Below are 18741 nucleotides of genomic sequence, written 5' to 3'. Positions count from 1 at the left end.
CCACCACTTGTGTTACCTCTGAAACAGACAATTTATTGGAGTGAGCATACCTTTTAACATTTTTTTTTTGTCAAGATAAATTTGTGCAGTAGGTGTAAACTTAGTAGAAGTGCTGTTTGTGAATTATATGCTAACAAGGAAATCAGGAGGAAAAACTCTCGAAAAGTCTTTACAACTAATGCCGGCATGCCTTAAATTAAATCTGAATTAAAATTTCCCGTTTGTAAACTTTCGGATGTAAACTTTTAAAGTAGGTCTACACTATAGTACGTGCTTTTTGGACACGGAATTAAATAACTTTCACGACATTGGACATTGATCCCTTAAAGTCGCAGCCAGGAGAAAATGTTCAGAACAGCAATGAGCAAAGTCTTTCCGTTGAACTGAGCAAACTGAATAAATCCTCGTTTATGTTGTTTGTTAAAAAAAAAAAAAAAGAAGAAGAAGAAAAAGTTTTATATTTAAATTTAAACTCTCGCAAGTCTCTTTTCAGTGTAGCTGACTCTTCAAGCGTTAGAAAGTCCTTTGCCCCTCGGCGGGCCTGTTAGGAACAAAACATTTTGCTTCCTGATTTGGGAAACGCCAGAAACTCTTTGTTTGAGTCATGGTGGGGCAGGTTTGAGAGCTGCCCCTTGAGCACATTGGCGCCGTTCCCCACCGCGCGTCCCAAGGCGCCCGTTTCCAGAATGGCTCCTTTGGTGGTAGCCCAGGAAACTGTTGTGTTGCTCAGGGCTTGATTTAAAGTACTGTGCCTGAACAGGGGGTCGTGAAACACCCCGTCCACCCAGTTCCTGAGGTTGGTGACCGGCGAGTCCTGGTGCCTGTCCATGACGCTGACCGGGGCGGGAGCGGCGGCGGCGGCCGAGCCCCCCGGTCGTTTCAGCATGCAGGAGGGGTACTCGGCCTGGTTGAGGGAGGTGGCAGTGTGCGCCAGGGACCAAATCCTGGGCTTCGCCTCCAGCAGCTGCTGCCCCTGCTGGAAGCACATCTTGGACTCGCAGCCGCGCTGCCGAGCGCCCAGCGGATCGGGGCCGCACTCCTCCGCCGCCGTCTTCAGGCAGCTCCGCGCCCGCTCTGCCACCGCCTCCTCCTCCTCCTCCTCCTCCCTGGCGGCGGCCGGCGGCGGCATCTTGGCGGGGAGCTCGGCGGCCCGCGGCGGGTGGCTGCCGCCCGGGAGCGGGAGCGGGAGCGGGTGCGGGTGCGGGAGAGGGTGTGGGAAGGGCCGCCTCAGCTCGCACTCCGAGCTCTCCGACTCGGCGGCGTCCAAGTCCTCCAGGTCGCTGAGCTCCAGTTCCTTCTCCTCCTTGCCCGTGGGTTCTGCGGGGCGGGGGCGGGGGAAAGGACAGCAAAAACAAGACACACGGTCACTGTCGGGGCCGCACTGCCCCGCGGCCGCCCCCACCAGCGAGGCCCGCGGCCGCCCCCACCAGCGAGGCCCGCCCCGGGGGCGAGCTGCCGGCCGAGCCCCCGCGGCCGCACCGCTAAGTGCCTGGTTTTAGCAGGGTACCCTCGGCTTTCCCGCTCTTCATCGCCTCTTCCTGCGAACCCTCCTCCTCCTCCTCCTCCTCTTCCTCATAGGGCCGCTTCTCGTCAGAGCACTTGTTCCGCGGGGGCCAGGTCATCTTGTTCTCCTTCTTGAGCCGCCGGCGGGCGTTGGCGAACCAGGTGGAGACCTGGGTGAGGGTCATCTTGGTGATGATGGCCAGCATGATCTTCTCGCCCTTGGTGGGGTAGGGGTTCTTGCGGTGCTCCTGCAGCCAGGCCTTCAGCGTGCTGGTCGTCTCTCGGGTGGCGTTTTTCCTCCGCGTTCCGCCGTCCATCGTCCCGTACCTGCAGGCACAGGGATGTGACTACTCGCTCTCACCCCCCCGCGCACCTGCCCGACGCGGGGTCCAGAGCTCCGGCCCCGGCGGCTTGCCTGCGGCACCCCCCGGAGCGCAGCTGGACCGCAGAGGGGGGAGATGGATGAGGACAGCTCGGTTGTAAGAGGGATGAGGACAGCTAAGCTTTATGAGGGAGACCAGCCTAGAGAATTCTGGCCGAGGAAGGAAAGCAAGAAGGAAGGGCTCAGCCAGCAGTAGCAGCGGGCAGTGCAAATTTCCGCTCTGCCTTGGCGGTGGTGGCAGAAACAGGGAAGGAATCGTCTGCTTTTATTTGCAGTAAAGTCAATGTCAACATTTTGGGCAGCAGGAAAATCCTAGCAGCTTGTAGACTCACAGAAATACTACTTTCCTCTCGTTTTATTAGTTCTCCCCAAACAAAATTCATCGGGGTGACCCCAGGGTGTAAGTGTTAATAGAAATATATTTCCTCTTACTCCTTTTATTAGTAATCTCCTCTACCCTTTTGTTCTTGAAATTGTAGGACCCTAACGCAGATGACACTGGGCTGCGACTGAATATTTAATGCACATCCTCCAGGAAAGGTCACTGGCGCCCAATGGGCCTCAGAGCTGGGAGCGGCGTGTAAGGGGTTTTGCGCTGGTTTAAAACTGATAAATATACACGGGATGCCCAAGCCTGACTCCGCGCAGGGAAAGATAATTACCGCCCCGGATAAGAGGGATTGCCCCCGCGCTATCGCCCGCCCGGGGGGCGGAGGACCCTGTGTCGGTGTGGGAAAGGGGAGGCGACATGGCTGAGGCCGGGAGATGCTGAGAGGCGAGGAGGCAGGTTGGCGGGGCTGGCGGGGCGGGGCAGGGAGGCGATGGCGGGGCGGGGGTGGCGGGGCTGGAGGGCAGCGAGCGGGGCCGGGCCGGGGACGGCGCTTACCTGTCGTACTGGTACTGGCTGAGGGTGTGATCGTAGGGGTAGTAGGCAGCCGCCGGGGCGATGCCCGCATGCGCAGAGCCGCTCCCGTCCTTCGCCTCCAAACTGTTCTGCAAGAGACGCCGCCCGCCGCCCTCAGCCCCCGCCGCCGGGAGACCCGGCCCCGCCGGGAGACCCGGCCCCCGCCCGGCCCCGCCGGGAGACCCGGCCCCGCCGGGAGAGCCGGCCCCCGCCCGGCCCCGCCGGGAGACCCGGCCCCGCCGGGAGAGCCGGCCCCCGCCCGGCCCCGCCGGGAGACCCGGCCCCCGCCCGGCCCCGCCGGGAGACCCGGCCCCGCCGGGAGACCCGGCCCCCGCCCGGCCCCGCCGGGAGAGCCCGGCCCCCGCCCGGCCCCGCCGGGAGAGCCCGGCCCCCGCCCGGCCCCGCCGCCCGGCTCCCGCCCCGCGCCCCGGAGCGGCGCGACGGACCTTCCCGGGGCCCCTCGGCCGCCACATCAATAGGGACATTAACTCGCGCTGTTACGGTGCAGGGGGGAAAAATAGAGGGGAAAAAAAAAAAAAAAAAAGAAAGAAAAAGAAAAAAGGCCGTGTGGGAAGACCGCATCGTTTTTTTTTTTTGTTTTGTTTTTTTTTTTTTTTTTTTTTTGCAAGCCTAGGTCTGGGTCGTCCTAAACCGCCCGCCCGGACGGGCCCTCCGCACTCGGCTGCCAGCTCGTCAGGCGCGACTTTTAATTGCGTTACCGTGAGGAGCGAGCGGCGGGCTGGAACAGCTGCTGACCGCGGGGCTGGACGCGGGGAGCGCCGTGCGGCACGGCGGGGCGGAGGGGAAGCGCCCGGGGCTGCCCCCGCCCGGGGAGGGGGTCCCGCCGAGCGGCCTCCGCCCCCGGGCCGCGGGGGGAGCGCGGGCCGGCGGGAGGGAGGGAGCGAGCATCCCCGGGGCGCCTTACCAAGGAGTAGAAGGCGGGAGCCTCGGTACCGTAGGTCACGTAGTTTCCATAGCCCTGGGGCCCGGCGTAGGGTCCGCCGTAGACCCCCAGGGCGGCGGCGGAGTTGAGCTCGTGGCGAGCGGTGGCGAGCAGGCGGCTCTCGTACACCGGGCAGTACACGGGGGTCTGGGCGGAGGCGGCCGCCCCCGTCTCAGCCAGCGTCCGGCTGCTGGACTCGCAGCAGGTCGTCAGGGAGTTGGTGCTCATCAGGAACTGGAGGGAGAGAGAGCGGCGCTGAGGGCAGGGTGGGGGGAACTTCCCAAAGTGTAACCAAGTTTGGGTTCGGTTGCTTTTAGATCGTGCGGGTTTGGTGGGCTTTTGTTTGGGTTTGGGTTTGGTTTGGGGTGGGTTTTTTCTTCAAATCAGGTCGTAGCTTTGGGGTGTCGCCTGCCCTCCTCCCTTCCCTGCCGTATTTTACTTCAGTCGTGGTAGAAACGCTCCGGAGAAGCGCAGAGATGAAAGTATTTCCTCAGTTTTTTTTAGAACGACTCCACAACAACAACCACCAAACGCCCCGTGACTGTGGGTGTTTAATCCTCTATAATACATTCCTCAGGCCCTCTGCATCTAAAAGCTAACTTTTCCTGGGGTGTTTTCACAGGACTGGGGTTTACACCGTTTTCTCCTCTCGCAGCACAATGATTCCCATCTGCGTTTTTAAACCCTTTTTTTCAAAGTCATTCATGCATATTTATTTTGACTGCAGATTTGTAGCAGCCACGCACGCATCTGTTATTAACCTGCTAGTTTAGAATATCCCATTCTGTTTCTACGGGTCGGACCTCCGTACATCCATGTTTAATTGATAAACTGTGAATTTAATCGTGAAAGAGAAAAAAAAAAGGGGGGGGGGAGGGATGCGGGTGGGGGTTGGGGATCTCTAGATCCCCTTCTCACCTCTCTCATCTCTGTAATCATCTCCCACGCGTCTTTATCACCCCCAAACACCCCAAATCCCGCGTGTTTCATCCCATTTTAAAACTGGTGCCCAACACAGAACTTGGGCGTCTTGGAAAGCGGTGGGGTGCTTTGCCGCTACTGCGTGCCGGGAGAGGATCGCTGCCGCCCTTATCCCGGACGGAAGGCATCGGTAAGGACTGAAATTCAATCAAGCAACGTTGGTAGGCAAAAAGTCTTACCTGGGGTGCAGAGGAGTAAGGGTAGCCAAACTGAGGATAGGACATGGTACAGAGGCTCCCAGTTATCTAGAAACAAGGCGAGGCGTCTGATCTGCACGCTATTGCAGCCTGGCTCTGTTCTGTTGCACCAATTGATTGGTAACCACAGGTCCCTAGATGCTTATAGGACGAAGCAGAAAACCACATTTAATTTATTTACATGAAAACTTAAACTTTTTTTTTTTCCTTTTAAATATGTACGGCGATTTTAGCACTTTCCCCGCTACAGCTACGACACAGAAATAATTGTTACATGTAGGCTCCAAGGCTGGCAAAAATAAATACTTTGCACCCACGGAAAAATAAAAGGTGGGAAGAAGAAAAGTGATACAAATGCATCAGCTCACAAGCACGTTGTTTTAAAAGAGCCGACCCTCTGACGTCACGCAAAACCTACTCAAATTAACTTGCCTGTAAATTTAACACTCATTTTCGGGAATCTTTCCCCTGGCATGGCAAATAGACTCTCCAGCATCGCCTTTAGCCTGCCTAACAGGGGAGAAAAGTTTGGGAAGCTCTTCGGTAGCAGCAACGCCTGCTTGCAACACATATATTTCTGGGGGCAAGGGAAGGAAATGAATGTTTTTAATCTGAAGGATCAATGTTGTATCAGCTATTTTCCCCACCTTCCTTAGTCACTGAAAGGCTAGTAAGCACTTTTAATTAGAAATTAATTAATGAGCAGCTGCTTCTTCCCACCCCACAGTAATAATTAGTCTCAATTACAAACAAGACATATGAAGGGACACACGACTGAGTCTTCATTTAAGATTTAATCAACAGTTAAAATTAGCGCTAACGCTGACAATAAAGCACATAATAAGCAATCCTCCTTTTCTTTTTGGCTTTTATTCCAGGCGTGTGATTACAGGTAGAAAACCCTACAAACGTCTTCCGGGGAATGATGGAAAAGATGTGACTTTTCACGTTAAAAAGACTTTGATCCCATCTCTAACTTCCAACACCCCCTTCTACCCGACCCATCCCACCGCTGCCATCAGCCTCCAGACCCTCTGGGGGTCTGGGACCCCCCCCACACAAGCAGGCAGCAATCCCCCCCCCTGCTGCAGGCTCGGAGGGAACGGGCCGTGGGGGGAAGATGCTGGCAGCCCCAGCAGCTCTCCCCCGACGGCCGGTACCGCCGGGGCAGGGCAAGCAGGCAGCCCCCGGCTGGACGGAGGGAGCGGAGGAGTCAGCTCCGAGGCTGAAACTGGGCTGCTGGTGCAGTCGAACGCTGCTCCATGGTGTGCAGACTTGCTCAGAGAGATTCCTGGGTTCAGACATGTGAATAGCCCCAGGGTCACACTCTAATTAATGATGATATTCTCTTCTTCTCCCCAGCTGGAAGACTGCCTCCCAGAAACGAATCTGCCCACACTGACAGCTCGATTGAGGGTGATTGATGACTATCTGGAGACCACAGTACACATAATATAATATCTGCTGCGTAATTGCTTTAATTTACAGATGAAAATACTAGTCCTCAGATCGAGTTAGACTACAATGAGAGACGTTTTATGGCGCTTTAGAGTGTTTGCAAATAAAAGATATCAGATACAGTACATGCAAATTATCCTGACAGCTCAGTATCTATAGCCGGGAGAAACGTATAAAGAAAGGGAATCAAATGACATAAATAATCGGTTTGGAATTCTGTATTGATTTTTGGATGGGAAGAAAGTGCTTTTCCTTTCCTCACCTGAAATGCGAATTTGTTTTTCTTTCTGAGAATATTAATAACTTTGCCATTGGGTTTCTTTTATAGAAGGGCTTCTCTATTCCTCCTCCTGCATTATACCCCGGTGCTGCCAAGGTATAATAATACTTTTAGCGACTCTTTACCAGCAGCTTCCTTCTGTGCGGAGGGCTGACGGACTATTGCATTGTTTGGGAAGGAAAGACACCCAGTGTTTACACAATGGTCTTCACGCAGTGTTCCGTGCTTCTCCCTCTGCCTCCTGTGCCCATTGCGCTGGGGGATGTTTGTTTAAGCTTCGGAATAAAACTCACCGGTGCTAGGGAAGAAAATAGTTGCACTTATCTCAAGAGCGGCTCGGTGTAAAGCACTATAATTAGCTGGGAGTGCTGGAGAACTGCCTGAAGAAGTCCTCCCAGTTTTCCAGGCTACAATTTGGGAAATGTCCTGGAGTTGCGGGTTTTTTTTGGTGTGGTTTTTTTTTTTTTTTTTTTTTTTTTTTCCACTGCAGATGTCAACTCCGCAGTGGCCCACAGTGCACTACAGGTTTTGATATTTAGATGAGTCTATTAAACTTTAAAATACAAGAGAAATTCAATATTTATAGTCCTTGTCTATTTATATATCACAGTTGTCTTTCACTGTGCAATGCAAATACTCTGATGCCCATTTTCACACTGAACTTTAGTGTATTAATCATGATAATTATTTGTCATTTTTCTTTGCAGTCTGCCTGCTCTATTACTTTACCCCCGGTCAGCTTTGTGTCAGTTCCAATCTGTATTCCCTAGAAAGCAGTCATTAAAAAAAACCCCACCAAAATAAACAAACAAAAAGGAAAAGCGACAAAAAAACTTAATAACCTTAAACGCTGAAAGCTGACATTACTTCCTCCCCCACTGCTGATGTCTTGTTTCACTTACAGTCTACTAATAATGGCCCTTTGTTGATAAGAAACTCAACACAATTATATTTCATCTTAAATTTTGGGTGCCAGAGCACAAACATGCATTAAGCCCCACAATGATTTAAAATAACCATTGTGGTTCTTGCACATAAACAAGGTAACACTGTTCAAATCCAAGCAAAGGCGCTTAATGCTGTGGGCTATATCCTTAAGCATTTGGAAAATGCAAGTCTTTGCTGTGCAATAAAAATTGATCCTCATCAAAGCCCCTTTCCTGTACAATGCAGTTAACAGCTTTCAAGAAAGAAACACACACCACTTTCTCCAAAGTTTGAGCACGGAAACCCACCACGATCAATAGGAAAGGCTGGAGAGTTCCCTTCTAGTCAGAACCAGCCTGCACACTCAGGCAAGCAGGTATTTCTCATCCAAAGCCCATTCGGGTCTCTCTCCCAGGGTTATGAGCTGTTCCTCTGAGTACCTGGAGCCAATGCTCATACAAGTTTTATTGTAAAAACATGGAATGAGAATGAAAGAGTGTGATGCTGGAACAGGCCACAGCAGGTAAAACAGAAACCTCTTCAGGACTCAGGCTTTGATGGACGTCTTCAGGGACATGATCTAGAGGCAGTTAATGCAGCTACACTTACTATCTGCATTTTCATCGCCTTCTCTTTTGGAGGGGTTATTGCCACTCCTGGAAATATTTCAGCAACGGAATTTGCTTATGGGCTAAACAGACTTTAGCGAGATCTTCTCAGTTAAGTTTGCTTTGTTTTCATGTTACAGACTTAAAGCAACATTGACACTGCCTGACAAATGCTGTGAAGCTCTACATGTTGCCCATTTGGAAGCTGACTTGGAACCACAAGCTGCCTACAACATTTTCAAGAAGGTTAGCTCCCACAAACTTGCTATTGGCAGTAAATATGATTGGGTTTTTTTCCTGAGCCAATTTGAGATGTAACTGCACCTCCTGCACTTGGAATCAAGGGACAGGGAGATGATGCCTCCAACCTGCACAAACCCATGCCATGGCTTGGGATTGGCACAGCCATGATGACCAAAAGAACAGTTGCATAAGAAGGCACTGCTAATTAATTTACTCAGTTTACAACTACATGTAAAATCAGTCTGTTCAAAGCTATCCATTTGAATGCTTTCATTTTGTAAGTCTTCAATCCTCTTGGCAAACAATCTAGATTAAAGCAGAAAGGCCTCACATGCTCATTCTGTTGTTTGTATTTATTAACTTTTCACACTTAAGAACTAGAGCCCGCATTTTCTATCTCTCTCTCTCTGCCTCTCTCTTTTTCTCTCTGTCTCTTGCATGCACACCTACACACACACACAAAACTTTTCAACAAGAGAAGTAAATGCTGCGACCTGAGCAGCTGCTCTATGGCTATAGATGGACCTTACAACATGCCCACATTTACCTGCTCTGTGCACAGCATTGCAACTACACCTTCACTAGCAAAGCAAAGATTGTATAAGACTTTCTTTCTCAGCCCCTGTACCCCCAGTGCTGCAGACCCACGGGCATTTAGACGCCACCACCTTTGAGCTTTCTGGCAGCCAACAGCTTCAACTTACTTCCCTGAGAAGGTAAAACTTTCCTGTTTGCAAGGTCAAATTCTGTTTTTTAAAGTTCGCCTTAAAATCCAGAAAGTTGGACTCAGTACCTTACCTTAGTGCTCGCTGAATATCATATCCACACCCCCTTCCCAAGAAATAACACACACGTATGTTAAAATACATTTACCCTCTGTCCTAGGTAAAGATTGCACAAAGCCAAATGATTCATCACGGATAGTTTCTCTTCCCTCCAGCAGTTCGTTTTCAGCTGCCTTGCTGCTAAAGCAGGCTCCGAAGGAGAAGGGGGGCGGAGGGGGGGGTAAGCCCCACCGCTCCCCTCCACCCCCCGCTTCCACAGAGACACACACACACACACACACTCTCTCTCTCTCTCTCTCACAGGCATCACCACCAAAGGAAGAAATTTTTTACCTGCGATCACGCCAGGCTTCGGTTAAAACCTGGTAGCGATGGCTGTGCCATGGCAGGGCTTCTCTCCTCTGGTGCGCGCTGGCTGGCGTGGCAGGGAGCTGCGGGGAGCTAACGCAGACATGTCTCAGTGCGCGGTACCTGCGCGGCGCGGCACGGAGCCTTCGGTCCCCAGGCGCCACAGCCACTTCACTAACCCCCTGTACCAGAGTGACGCTCAAGTGAATAGTTCCACTGATCACACTCTTTCCTACTGATTAACACTTTCCAACACGACCAGGCATTCCACTTCCAACTTTTCCCGTTTTAAAACAGAAGCAGCCAGCGCCGCTTGCTTCCGCGGGTTATAAACGCCGTCTGGGGCGTGGGGGACACCATAATTAATAGCAGGTTAGTAAAATTAGTGCTGCCACTCCAATTGTTGTCCTTGTTGCCAACAATAATTGCATTGATTCTGGAAGGACACGAATGTCCTCCATTTAACCTAATGATCTGCGGGTTGCACACGCTGTACGGCAGCCGTGGTGGTGATTAACAGCGAGCACCTCCAAACTATCATTTATCTCCGCGAGTCACGACTGAAAGGCGCTAAACTTACAGGCAACTCTCCCTGCCTCTCTCGCCGTCTTTGTTTCCCTCCCGCTGGAGGAGGCGGGCTGGGACGTCGGCGTAGCCCTGCGCACAGGAGACGGGCACCTGTACCTGTCCCCCCGGCCGCCTCGGCTTTATTCATAGCCCGGGGGCAGCGCGGCGGAGCCGGGCGCCGCGGAGCTGCCGGGGACTGCCCGGGCCAGCACCCCCGGCCGCGGGGAGGGGGCAAGGGGGGGCGGCGCGGCAGCGCCCGGCACCGGGGACCCGCTCCCTGCAGCGCCCCCGAGGCGGCTACACAGCCCTGCCCGCCCTGGGCGCAGCCCCCAGAGGCTGCCCGGGCACCGGGGGCTTCCTCCGGGCGGAGGTGGCGGGCAGCAGAGCGGGGAGCGGGGACAGGTGCCGGCGGCAGCCGAAAGCAGGCCGGGGCAGGAGCGCCTGTTCTCGCCCGTCCTCTCCGTCCTCATGCGCCCGTCCCCGCGTCCGGCCGTCCGTCCCTCCCGGCCTCGGCCGCAGGCTGCCACCGCCACCGCCGCTCTCTCCTGCGGAGAAGTTACACGGGCCCGAGGCTGGGCGGACCGGCAGCGAGCTCCCGGTCCGAAATGCCTTTCCCGGCGCGCAGCCTCCCGCCGCCCTCTCTCAGTCCCGGGCGCCCAGGGCCGCCCAGGGCTCCGGCCCGGGTCCGGGGCCGCGCAGCGCCCGGGATACCCGCGGGAGCCTGTGCATGACAAGTTCCTCCGAGCGCCCGGTACTTTCTTTTCTTAATTGTTTGTTCAGCAGGAAAAGGGACAAATCGGGATTGACAGAAGGGGGAGGAGGGATCAATATCATTCTGTTTAAAGGCGTGAGCCTGGGCAGACGTCTCAATAAGACAGAGGAGGAGAAAAAGAGAGTATTATATCCTACCTAATTAAGCGAAGACAAAGAGGTGTGGGGAGAAAGGTTCAGCAGAGGTGGGGTGGCAATAGGAATTTTTAATCCGGTATCTTCCCACAGTAACCACCAAGGCTGAACAGTAACGTTAATAGGGAACATCTGTACATCGACAGATTTATTCTTGCCAGGGCTCTTTCACGCCTGTGTCATTTGCATGGCCCCGTGCTCGTAATGTTCGACACACACTGCACCTTGTAGTGCAATGACAAGGTAAATCTGATGAATTCTGAAACTGGGAAATCCTCTTCTCTTTCCCCTTTATCCCTCCTCGTATTGCCCTTGCAGCTTTCAATGTGGAGGAGCCACGCGGAAAAAGAAAATGTGAGCCTTCTCCCCATCTGCACTTGTAAACAGAAAGCCAACCATGCCACGAGCTTTTGCATTTTAAAGCGGAGTAACAAACCCACAGCGATGTGGATGCCCTGGTTGCCCGCCCAGGGCTGCCTCCCCGCCGGAGGGACGAGGGCTCTGCCATGCCCCCCGGGAGTGCAGGAGGCGTGTGTGCCGTCCCGTCCCGGCACTGTGGGTCTGGACTTCTCCTCCCGTCCCTCGGGGGGCCTGTCCCTCTGCGCTACCCCCGGGCTGCCTCTGAGCCCGGCCGGCTTCCCCGGGCCGTGTCCTGCCTGTGCAGCGGGAGCCCCGCCGCTCCCCGTCCTGCCCGGCCCAGCCCGTGCTTTGCAGAGCGGGATGGAGCCATCCGCCGCCTGGAGGTGACACCTGCCTTCGGCCCTAATGTGCTTTGAGGGGACCGCGACCTCTCAGTACTTTTCTACAAATCTTTCCCCGTCCCGGCGCCGGTGCTCGGCCAGTTGCCGTCCCTGCTTTTCTGAAGGCAGAGTTACAGCGGGGGGAACTCCAGGTGCTGGGGGGTTGCTGGATTCAGCTGCCTCCCTGCCCTGAAATAGGATGTTCAAGGGCAGGAGGCATCATTCAAAGAGTAATCTTTTATATTAACAGCTACAACCAGTAACAGTACATTAATAAGAGTCTTTTGTAATATAACAACCTCAGGTCCACGAGATCAACATTTTTAATTATTTCAGTGATGCTTAAAGGAAGTGAGCAGACTCGAGTCTGTCTTTTCCAATTTGCTCATGTCGACCTGCACATCTTGGAAATTGCCATCCATTGTCACTCTGACCTACGTAGCAGAAAGCACAGTGGCTTTCTGTCAGAAACTGGTCTAGCCAGGCAGGAGAGCAACCAGACTAAGTGGAGCTGGAATCCCAGCAGGCATGCAGGCAGGTCAACCATAGCGACATGATGGACAGTGAGGGAACACTGGCCACTGATAAATCTGGGAAGATGCTTGCCACAAGAGCAAAAGCTTTTGGGCAGCACTCCCAAAAAAACATGGGCCAGAATCAAAGGCCAGAAGGGCATTTGTACATCTTGCTTTATGCCATTCATAATGTTGTTAGGTTGCCTTTCTCCTTTTTTATTTTTGTTTAAATGACCAATAATGCTAAAGTTTCAGCCATTTTTAATGTTTAAACTATTAAAAGGTGCTTTTTTCACTGTAGAAGTGCTGCTGGTCCTGTCTATCCTGGCATTCTTTGGCATTCTTTGGCATTCTTTGGCATTCTTTGGCATTCTTGGGCATTCTTTGGCATTCTTTCCTATTTCTGTAGCTAGAAATTTTCCCATTTCACAGCCTTCTCTGCTGTGAAAAGGCCATTATTAAATGATACCAAGTGGTCATAACCCTTAATTTTCCATGTCATTAGACAACACTGGTGATAGCACCACATATTTCCATTCAGAAAGGGAATATTATTTAATTTTCAGTGTCAATTTCTTTGGTACTATGGCTATATTTTGAAGACTTACTTTCTAAGATACCAGATAGAAGAAAACAGCAGCTTGGTCTCTTACTTTTTTGGCCTTTATTTTCCTGTAGAGGTTACTAAATCACACCTAGTCAAGGAATAATATACTAATGCATGTATCATAACTCATGTTCACTATGAAGGCCCTAGAAACACATTAGCTTAATCATGAAACCTCTGAGATAATTTACTTAACTGGAATAATTTCACAGGAAAGCCAATATAATTCAGAATGTAGTAAATACATGGATAGAAATCAGATTTTCACTCAAACTATTTTTGTCCTCATCTGGTTATATGGTGCCAAGTTATGTGGTAGCCTCAGAGCAGCAAGGTTTGTCTTAATTTGCAGGGATCCATACAGGTACATTTCTTTTCCTTTTCTCACATTAAATTCATTATATGATGTTCAAAAGACTGATGCACACTAGAAAACCTTTAGGCATTTCTTTGTAACGGGGATGGTTTATTAAAAGGATAGGTTATTACTTTGAACAATGACTTCAGTGCGTACGCTAAAATGTGAAATGTTTATCTGGTACTGGCCTGTATTGGCCAGAATCTGTACAATTAGACTTTTATTCATAAATGCATGCCTAAGCTAATAAACCATATTTATTTTCAGATCCTGTGTGGTCATCTGAGCGTCTTTTGTAGTCCACAAAGATGTAGGTTCATGAATATGTTTTAAAGAATTTTGTGAGTGAGTATTACCATTATTCCATTTGTGAGACCCTGATTTTCAAAAGATATTTGTTTTGTGTTAGAAAAAAATTGATGTGCTTAGAGAAATAGCTAAGATTATCTTAGTGTGGTCAATATGTGGATGGGTGGAGAGAATTATTTTTTAGTAGGAAAAGAGCATAATTTCATAGACTTAGAAGCAGAACCAAGCCTCTTGGAAGATGCTGAAAAGGCAGAAGACACCAAGTGAGTCAGTGGCACCAAATTCTCCTTCCTGCACTTAGTCTTTACCACAGACTTTGGCCAGGTGAGCCGTGCTGCAGAGATGGAGCTCCAGGGAAGCAATACAGAAATAAGCTCCTTCCTCCGTGTTTCGCAAGAAAAGAGACGTGGGGCGGGCGTGTAACCCCACCAGTGTTCCTGTGAGAGCAGAGTTCTGCGGAACGCTGCTCCTGAGCCATCACTTCTTACACAAAAGGGATCACAGGAGAGACCTGTGAGTGCCTCAGAAAACAAAGATGCAATTAAAGCAGCATTTGTAGTTTTTAGTGAGGGTTATCTTTCAATGCAGGATGAACCATCATTTTTTTCCTGCTAATTATTTTCATTAGCCGTTTTAACTCTTCCTGAGTGTTCTTAATAATGGCTTCAGAGCAGAATGTGTAAAACTGAAAATTATTTATGGCAATGATTAGAACTACAGAATACTAATATGGGTAGTCAGGAATAATTCACCATAACAGGAAAAGCACTATTTAATTGTTTAATGTAGAAGTTTAATTGTGCTTGCATACAATTATCATGTAAATATCACTGTGATCACTTTAAGAGGTTATTTCTATGTGTGCCAAAATTCTGAAGCAATCTGAAAAGAATTAATTTTTTTTCTTACCTCCCTTCACAAGTCTCTCAAGTGTACTATATGTTTTAACTTAAGCCAAAATATAGCCAAAGGCAGACAGGAGTTCCAACAGTGACCAGTGTAATACTCACTGCTTTTAATTACTGTAACAATAAATCACACAGGAATGTCCTCCAGCTACTAAATGATTTTCTAAAAACATTTGAGAATATTTTTGAAATTCAATTAATTGAAGGCACCAGATAAAAGGTACACATTCTTAATGGCTATAAAATAACCCTAAGGGATGTAACTGAGCTCCAAGCTTAACTTCAAAGTGTGACAGAAATACTTACTGTATTACTTTAAAAGTATTCAGATCAATGAATCAGTTAAAATTACTTATACATTTACCAACCTTTTCATTTTCTTTCTGAATATGATAGAAAGAATTGCTCTCATTTCCCAGGACACAAAAAGCAGTTGAGACCTGTAAAAGAAATTGTAATTAAAGCCAGCCTTCAGTCAAAATTGGTATTATGAATTTTTGGTTGACACAAGATAAAGGGGCCAGCAAAACATAAAAGTGGCTTGATAAAGCATACATTTAGACATTTTATACTGAAAATTAACTGGTTTGTGGAGATATTTCAGAGTCTAGGATTAAATCTCTCCTTGTTAGGCCAGTAAGCAGTTTTTTATTGAATTCAATAAAAGCAGTGACACCCTGCAATCTGTATTGTGCACGGCTGTGTGCACCTGGCTGTCTCTCCGATTATGGGCCAAATCAGTTCTTTTTTTCCTTTTTGTTTCTGCTCCTAGGATTAATCACACTGAGCTGAACACCCAAATGGCTTTGCAAGGTGCTGAAGATCTCAAGCAGTCATGGCATGCCTTCAGCTTTTGCAAGCGACACTCTGACGCAGGATGCCAGCTAATGCTCAGGAGGATCTACCTCCATGAGTAAACACCTTGACATTTGGCCTGTAGTTCATGAGCATCTGAGGTTGTTGTAAAAGAAAAATATTTAAACAATCACCATTTTCTGATTTGCAAGAGGATTTTATAATGCAATGTGACTCAACAGCAGGAAAGTGTTAAGAAATATGCAGAGGCTGAAGTGTTGCTACCAGCCAATTTTTTTTTGGCGATGGTGCTCTGTTCTGCAGGAGGACTTTTCCTTCTGCTCCATAATCTCCACCGTGCACCCAGCTTTGAAAGCAGATCATAGACCCACAGTCATTGTACCGTGGAGATAAGGGTTAACTTCTAACCTTTGCAAAATGATTGCTTGTTATAAATTTGTGTCACAGTTAAACTGCACATGTATTATTCATTAGTGCACAAAGTTTAGAAAGAAGTTTAGAAACCAGAACTATGCACACATGTACATTCATGCTCATCTATGTCTGTACACAGAGGGAAATAATGTAGAGAAGTGTCTGTACTGCTTGGAAGAACAATATTCTATGAGAAGACTGAAAACACTCTATTAAAGACTAATTGCAATGTTTTCCAATGGGTATTTATTTTCAATAACCACTGATTATTTTGTTAGTAGCATGTTAACATTTTCTCTGTTTTTAAAACACATTAAATTGAGAAAATAAAAAAATGACATCAGGGATGAATGTATCTTTATCCCTTTTGCTTCTTTTCCTTGAGCATTTGAAATCATAAACATAATTAGAATTTTTGAGCATTTAATATTGATGTTAAGTCATGACTGTGTAACTATTTTCTATAGCTCCAAGTAATTCCCCACCCTGCAGGTGTGAGGTGGGTAGGAGGATCCCTGAACCTTGGAAACATCCACAGCAGATTGCAGTTGAAAAAATGCAGTCACTGACAATACACATGTAGTGTAACAATAATTTTTAAACTGTAATAAATATAATACAACACTAAAACCACCAACAAGACTCAGGTCTCATTAAAGAAGTCTGCTTCATCAGAGTAATAAAATAGTAAAAACCATTTTAATCAGGCACTGCAGGCTGTAAAAGACAGTTTCATATGTTTATTTTGACAGCAAATACCCATAATACTCCTAAGAGACACATCCACCGAGTTATCATGTATGATTTGCAGCCATGTTAGTCAATTCTACATAAAAAAGCCTGAAGTTTCTACTAAATATTTGCTCCACCAATTACTCCAAGCCACTGTTAAGAAGTATTTTGGAACTTTTCTTTTCTGGAGACTTTGCAATCAAAAGATTCTTTTCTTGAATAGTTTGGTTGTTTATCTCAAAAGGGCTGTTTGTCTAATTATGAACACATGGATTAATGAGTATAAATAGCCCCACAGAATCTGAGAAACTGTAGAGCATTCTTACATCTCTCTCTTCTCCCTCCTCTTTTGAAACTCAATAAATGCTTGAACAATTTCTTTTTTTTTTTCTTTTTTTCAACCTGTAGAGAAGCAGTTGCAGTAATACAGAAGAGATGAAGTAAAAACAAGTCAGAATATTGGCTTCAGATTAAAGCTTGGTAAACCTGGGATAACTTGTCTGGAAAGTAGAATAGTTTCATTGCAAATACCTGTCAAACAAGGTTAAATATGGTTCACAAAGGAAAAAGGTATGTTCATATGTCTAATTTTTAGGTTTGCCAGAGCCTCTGCAGACAGATATGAAATGTAGTCACGTTTGTTGCAAGGTGTTGTTTCCTCTGCATTGCATTTCCAGTTAACACTCCTCCTCTTCCAAGAATCTGATTTCATAGCAGGCAGAGGTCACTCCTAAAGACACAGGCAGCGGGAGACAAGGGATTTCTGCAAAATCCTCAATAATGTTGAAGGAAGAGCCTAGCTTGGGAAGATGACTCAGATTCCTGCCTTTGCCCATATCCAGAGGCAACTGTGGGAGGTGAAAGACAATAAGCAGACACCTGCAGCTACGTGTCCCCAGAGAGCGTGTCCTGTTTGACATTTAGGCCTTGCACAAGGCTCCCCAGTGTGCTCTGTTCCTATGCCAGCCTAGTTTTTCAGCTGGAAGCAGAGCAGAGTAGGACAAGCACTGCACTTGGTTCCTTATCCAGGAACCAAGAAAATGTCAGTGCCACACTCAAACCCAGCATGCTCGGGGATGTAGCAGAATCAGGAGTGGCATTGGTGGCGCTGGGTCCTGCAGCTGCTGCGCATCACCTGGAGGAAAATTCACCTGAGGTGACACAATGGAGACAAAGGTCAATGACAGCCCATGGCACCGCAGGCATCTCCAGATGCTCCAAGCTGCAGAAGTATGAAAGGATGACAATTACCAGTCTGGCCAGGTGCCCTTGCCAGCTGCTGGCTGCTTGTGGTCAGCCAAATGAAGAAGTCAGAGTGGACAAGCGTGAGAAAATCTGTCCCTCCCATTACCAAAGTGCAGGCACCCGGGGACTTGCCCAGGCTCGAAAGTGGCAGCTCAGCTGATCTCTTGCTTTTTTGCCCACTGTCACTTCTAGCTTTAATCGACTATTAAAACCTTGAGTGGCCAAATATATTTTATTGTTCCCTGTATGACTATTGTTGGCTTGCAGTTTTTCATCAGGTTTTCTTACCCAAAGTCAGATAGTCACCTTACATCTACGTGTACAGCAAGATCTCCTAATTCTGTCAGCTCCTGGGCCTCAGATAGTGCTTTCTAGGCTTGCCAAGCATTTGTGAGGAGAACTTGTTGGAAACATCAATCCCAGCTGACTGCTCTTTCATGAAACTTAAAAGATTTGAAACAGAAAGCATGGTGGAGTAAAACCTGAGGAGCTGAAAATGAAAAAGCTATAGATAGATGCTGAAGACTCCAAAAATGTAAGTAGCACTTACAAACACAATTTTTTCCTATTTAAAATATTTTATGTGAATTATATTACTGGGAAAAGGCAGATGGAGGGACTGCAGTCGATTCTGAAAGCAGAGAGGGTCACAGGAAGACTGAGAGGGCAGCATGTTTTTCTATGTCTATGTTATTATTGTCCTTGAGATATGTGTCCCTAAATAGCTTTTTTTTTGAGCAAATTGAGAGTCATGTGACTGTAGTAGTTTACCTCTTTGTAGAAGAAGTAACAAAACCAAAGACAATTTTTTTGGTGCATACTTAATGAAATATATTTACTTTAAAGGATCCTAGCTGCAGTAATCACTGATTTGTGTATAAGGCTCTATAATCCGTATTTTTTTTTCCCTGGAAAAAACTACCAAGTACTGTGGTTTGGTAGCTAAACAATCCCCAGAATTGCTCATCTGCAGTTTAGAGAACTTACACTCAGATCAGCTTTGCGAAAGTACTTCAGAATTACCAAAAGAGACAGAGAGAGTGGACATTTATAAATTTGTAAAAA

The 18741-nt window shown here is 48.4% G+C and overlaps 1 protein-coding gene across 1 annotated transcript; it reads right to left on the bottom strand.

The window, feature by feature from the left end:
- Positions 1-319: 319 nt before the first annotated feature.
- IRX4 (iroquois homeobox 4) lies at positions 320-4937 on the bottom strand. The gene is made up of 5 exons (XM_021528790.3): positions 4893-4937; positions 3715-3966; positions 2772-2878; positions 1508-1830; positions 320-1317 (listed from the first exon to the last, which is right to left on the bottom strand). The coding sequence occupies exons 1-5, from the start codon at positions 4935-4937 to the stop codon at positions 545-547; spliced, it is 1500 nt and encodes a 499-aa protein (XP_021384465.1). The 3' UTR covers positions 320-544.
- Positions 4938-18741: the final 13804 nt, after the last annotated feature.

This window comes from Lonchura striata, chromosome 1, assembly GCF_046129695.1.
Source record: "Lonchura striata isolate bLonStr1 chromosome 1, bLonStr1.mat, whole genome shotgun sequence".
Lineage (NCBI taxonomy): Eukaryota > Metazoa > Chordata > Aves > Passeriformes > Estrildidae > Lonchura > Lonchura striata.
Note: the sequence above shows the minus strand (reverse complement) of the source record. Positions and strands in the feature narration are given on the sequence as shown.

Bases quoted from the DNA above. Each gene is read 5' to 3' on its own strand.
- IRX4 (XM_021528790.3), bottom strand. From the start codon at position 4,937: ATGTCCTATCCTCAGTTTGGCTACCCTTACTCCTCTGCACCCCAG. The intron at 2,879-3,714 runs GTAAGGCGCCCC...CGTCTCTTGCAG, and splicing joins CTCCCGCCTTCTACTCCTTG to AACAGTTTGGAGGCGAAGGA. The intron at 1,831-2,771 runs GTAAGCGCCGTC...CTGTGCCTGCAG, and splicing joins AGCCAGTACCAGTACGACAG to GTACGGGACGATGGACGGCG.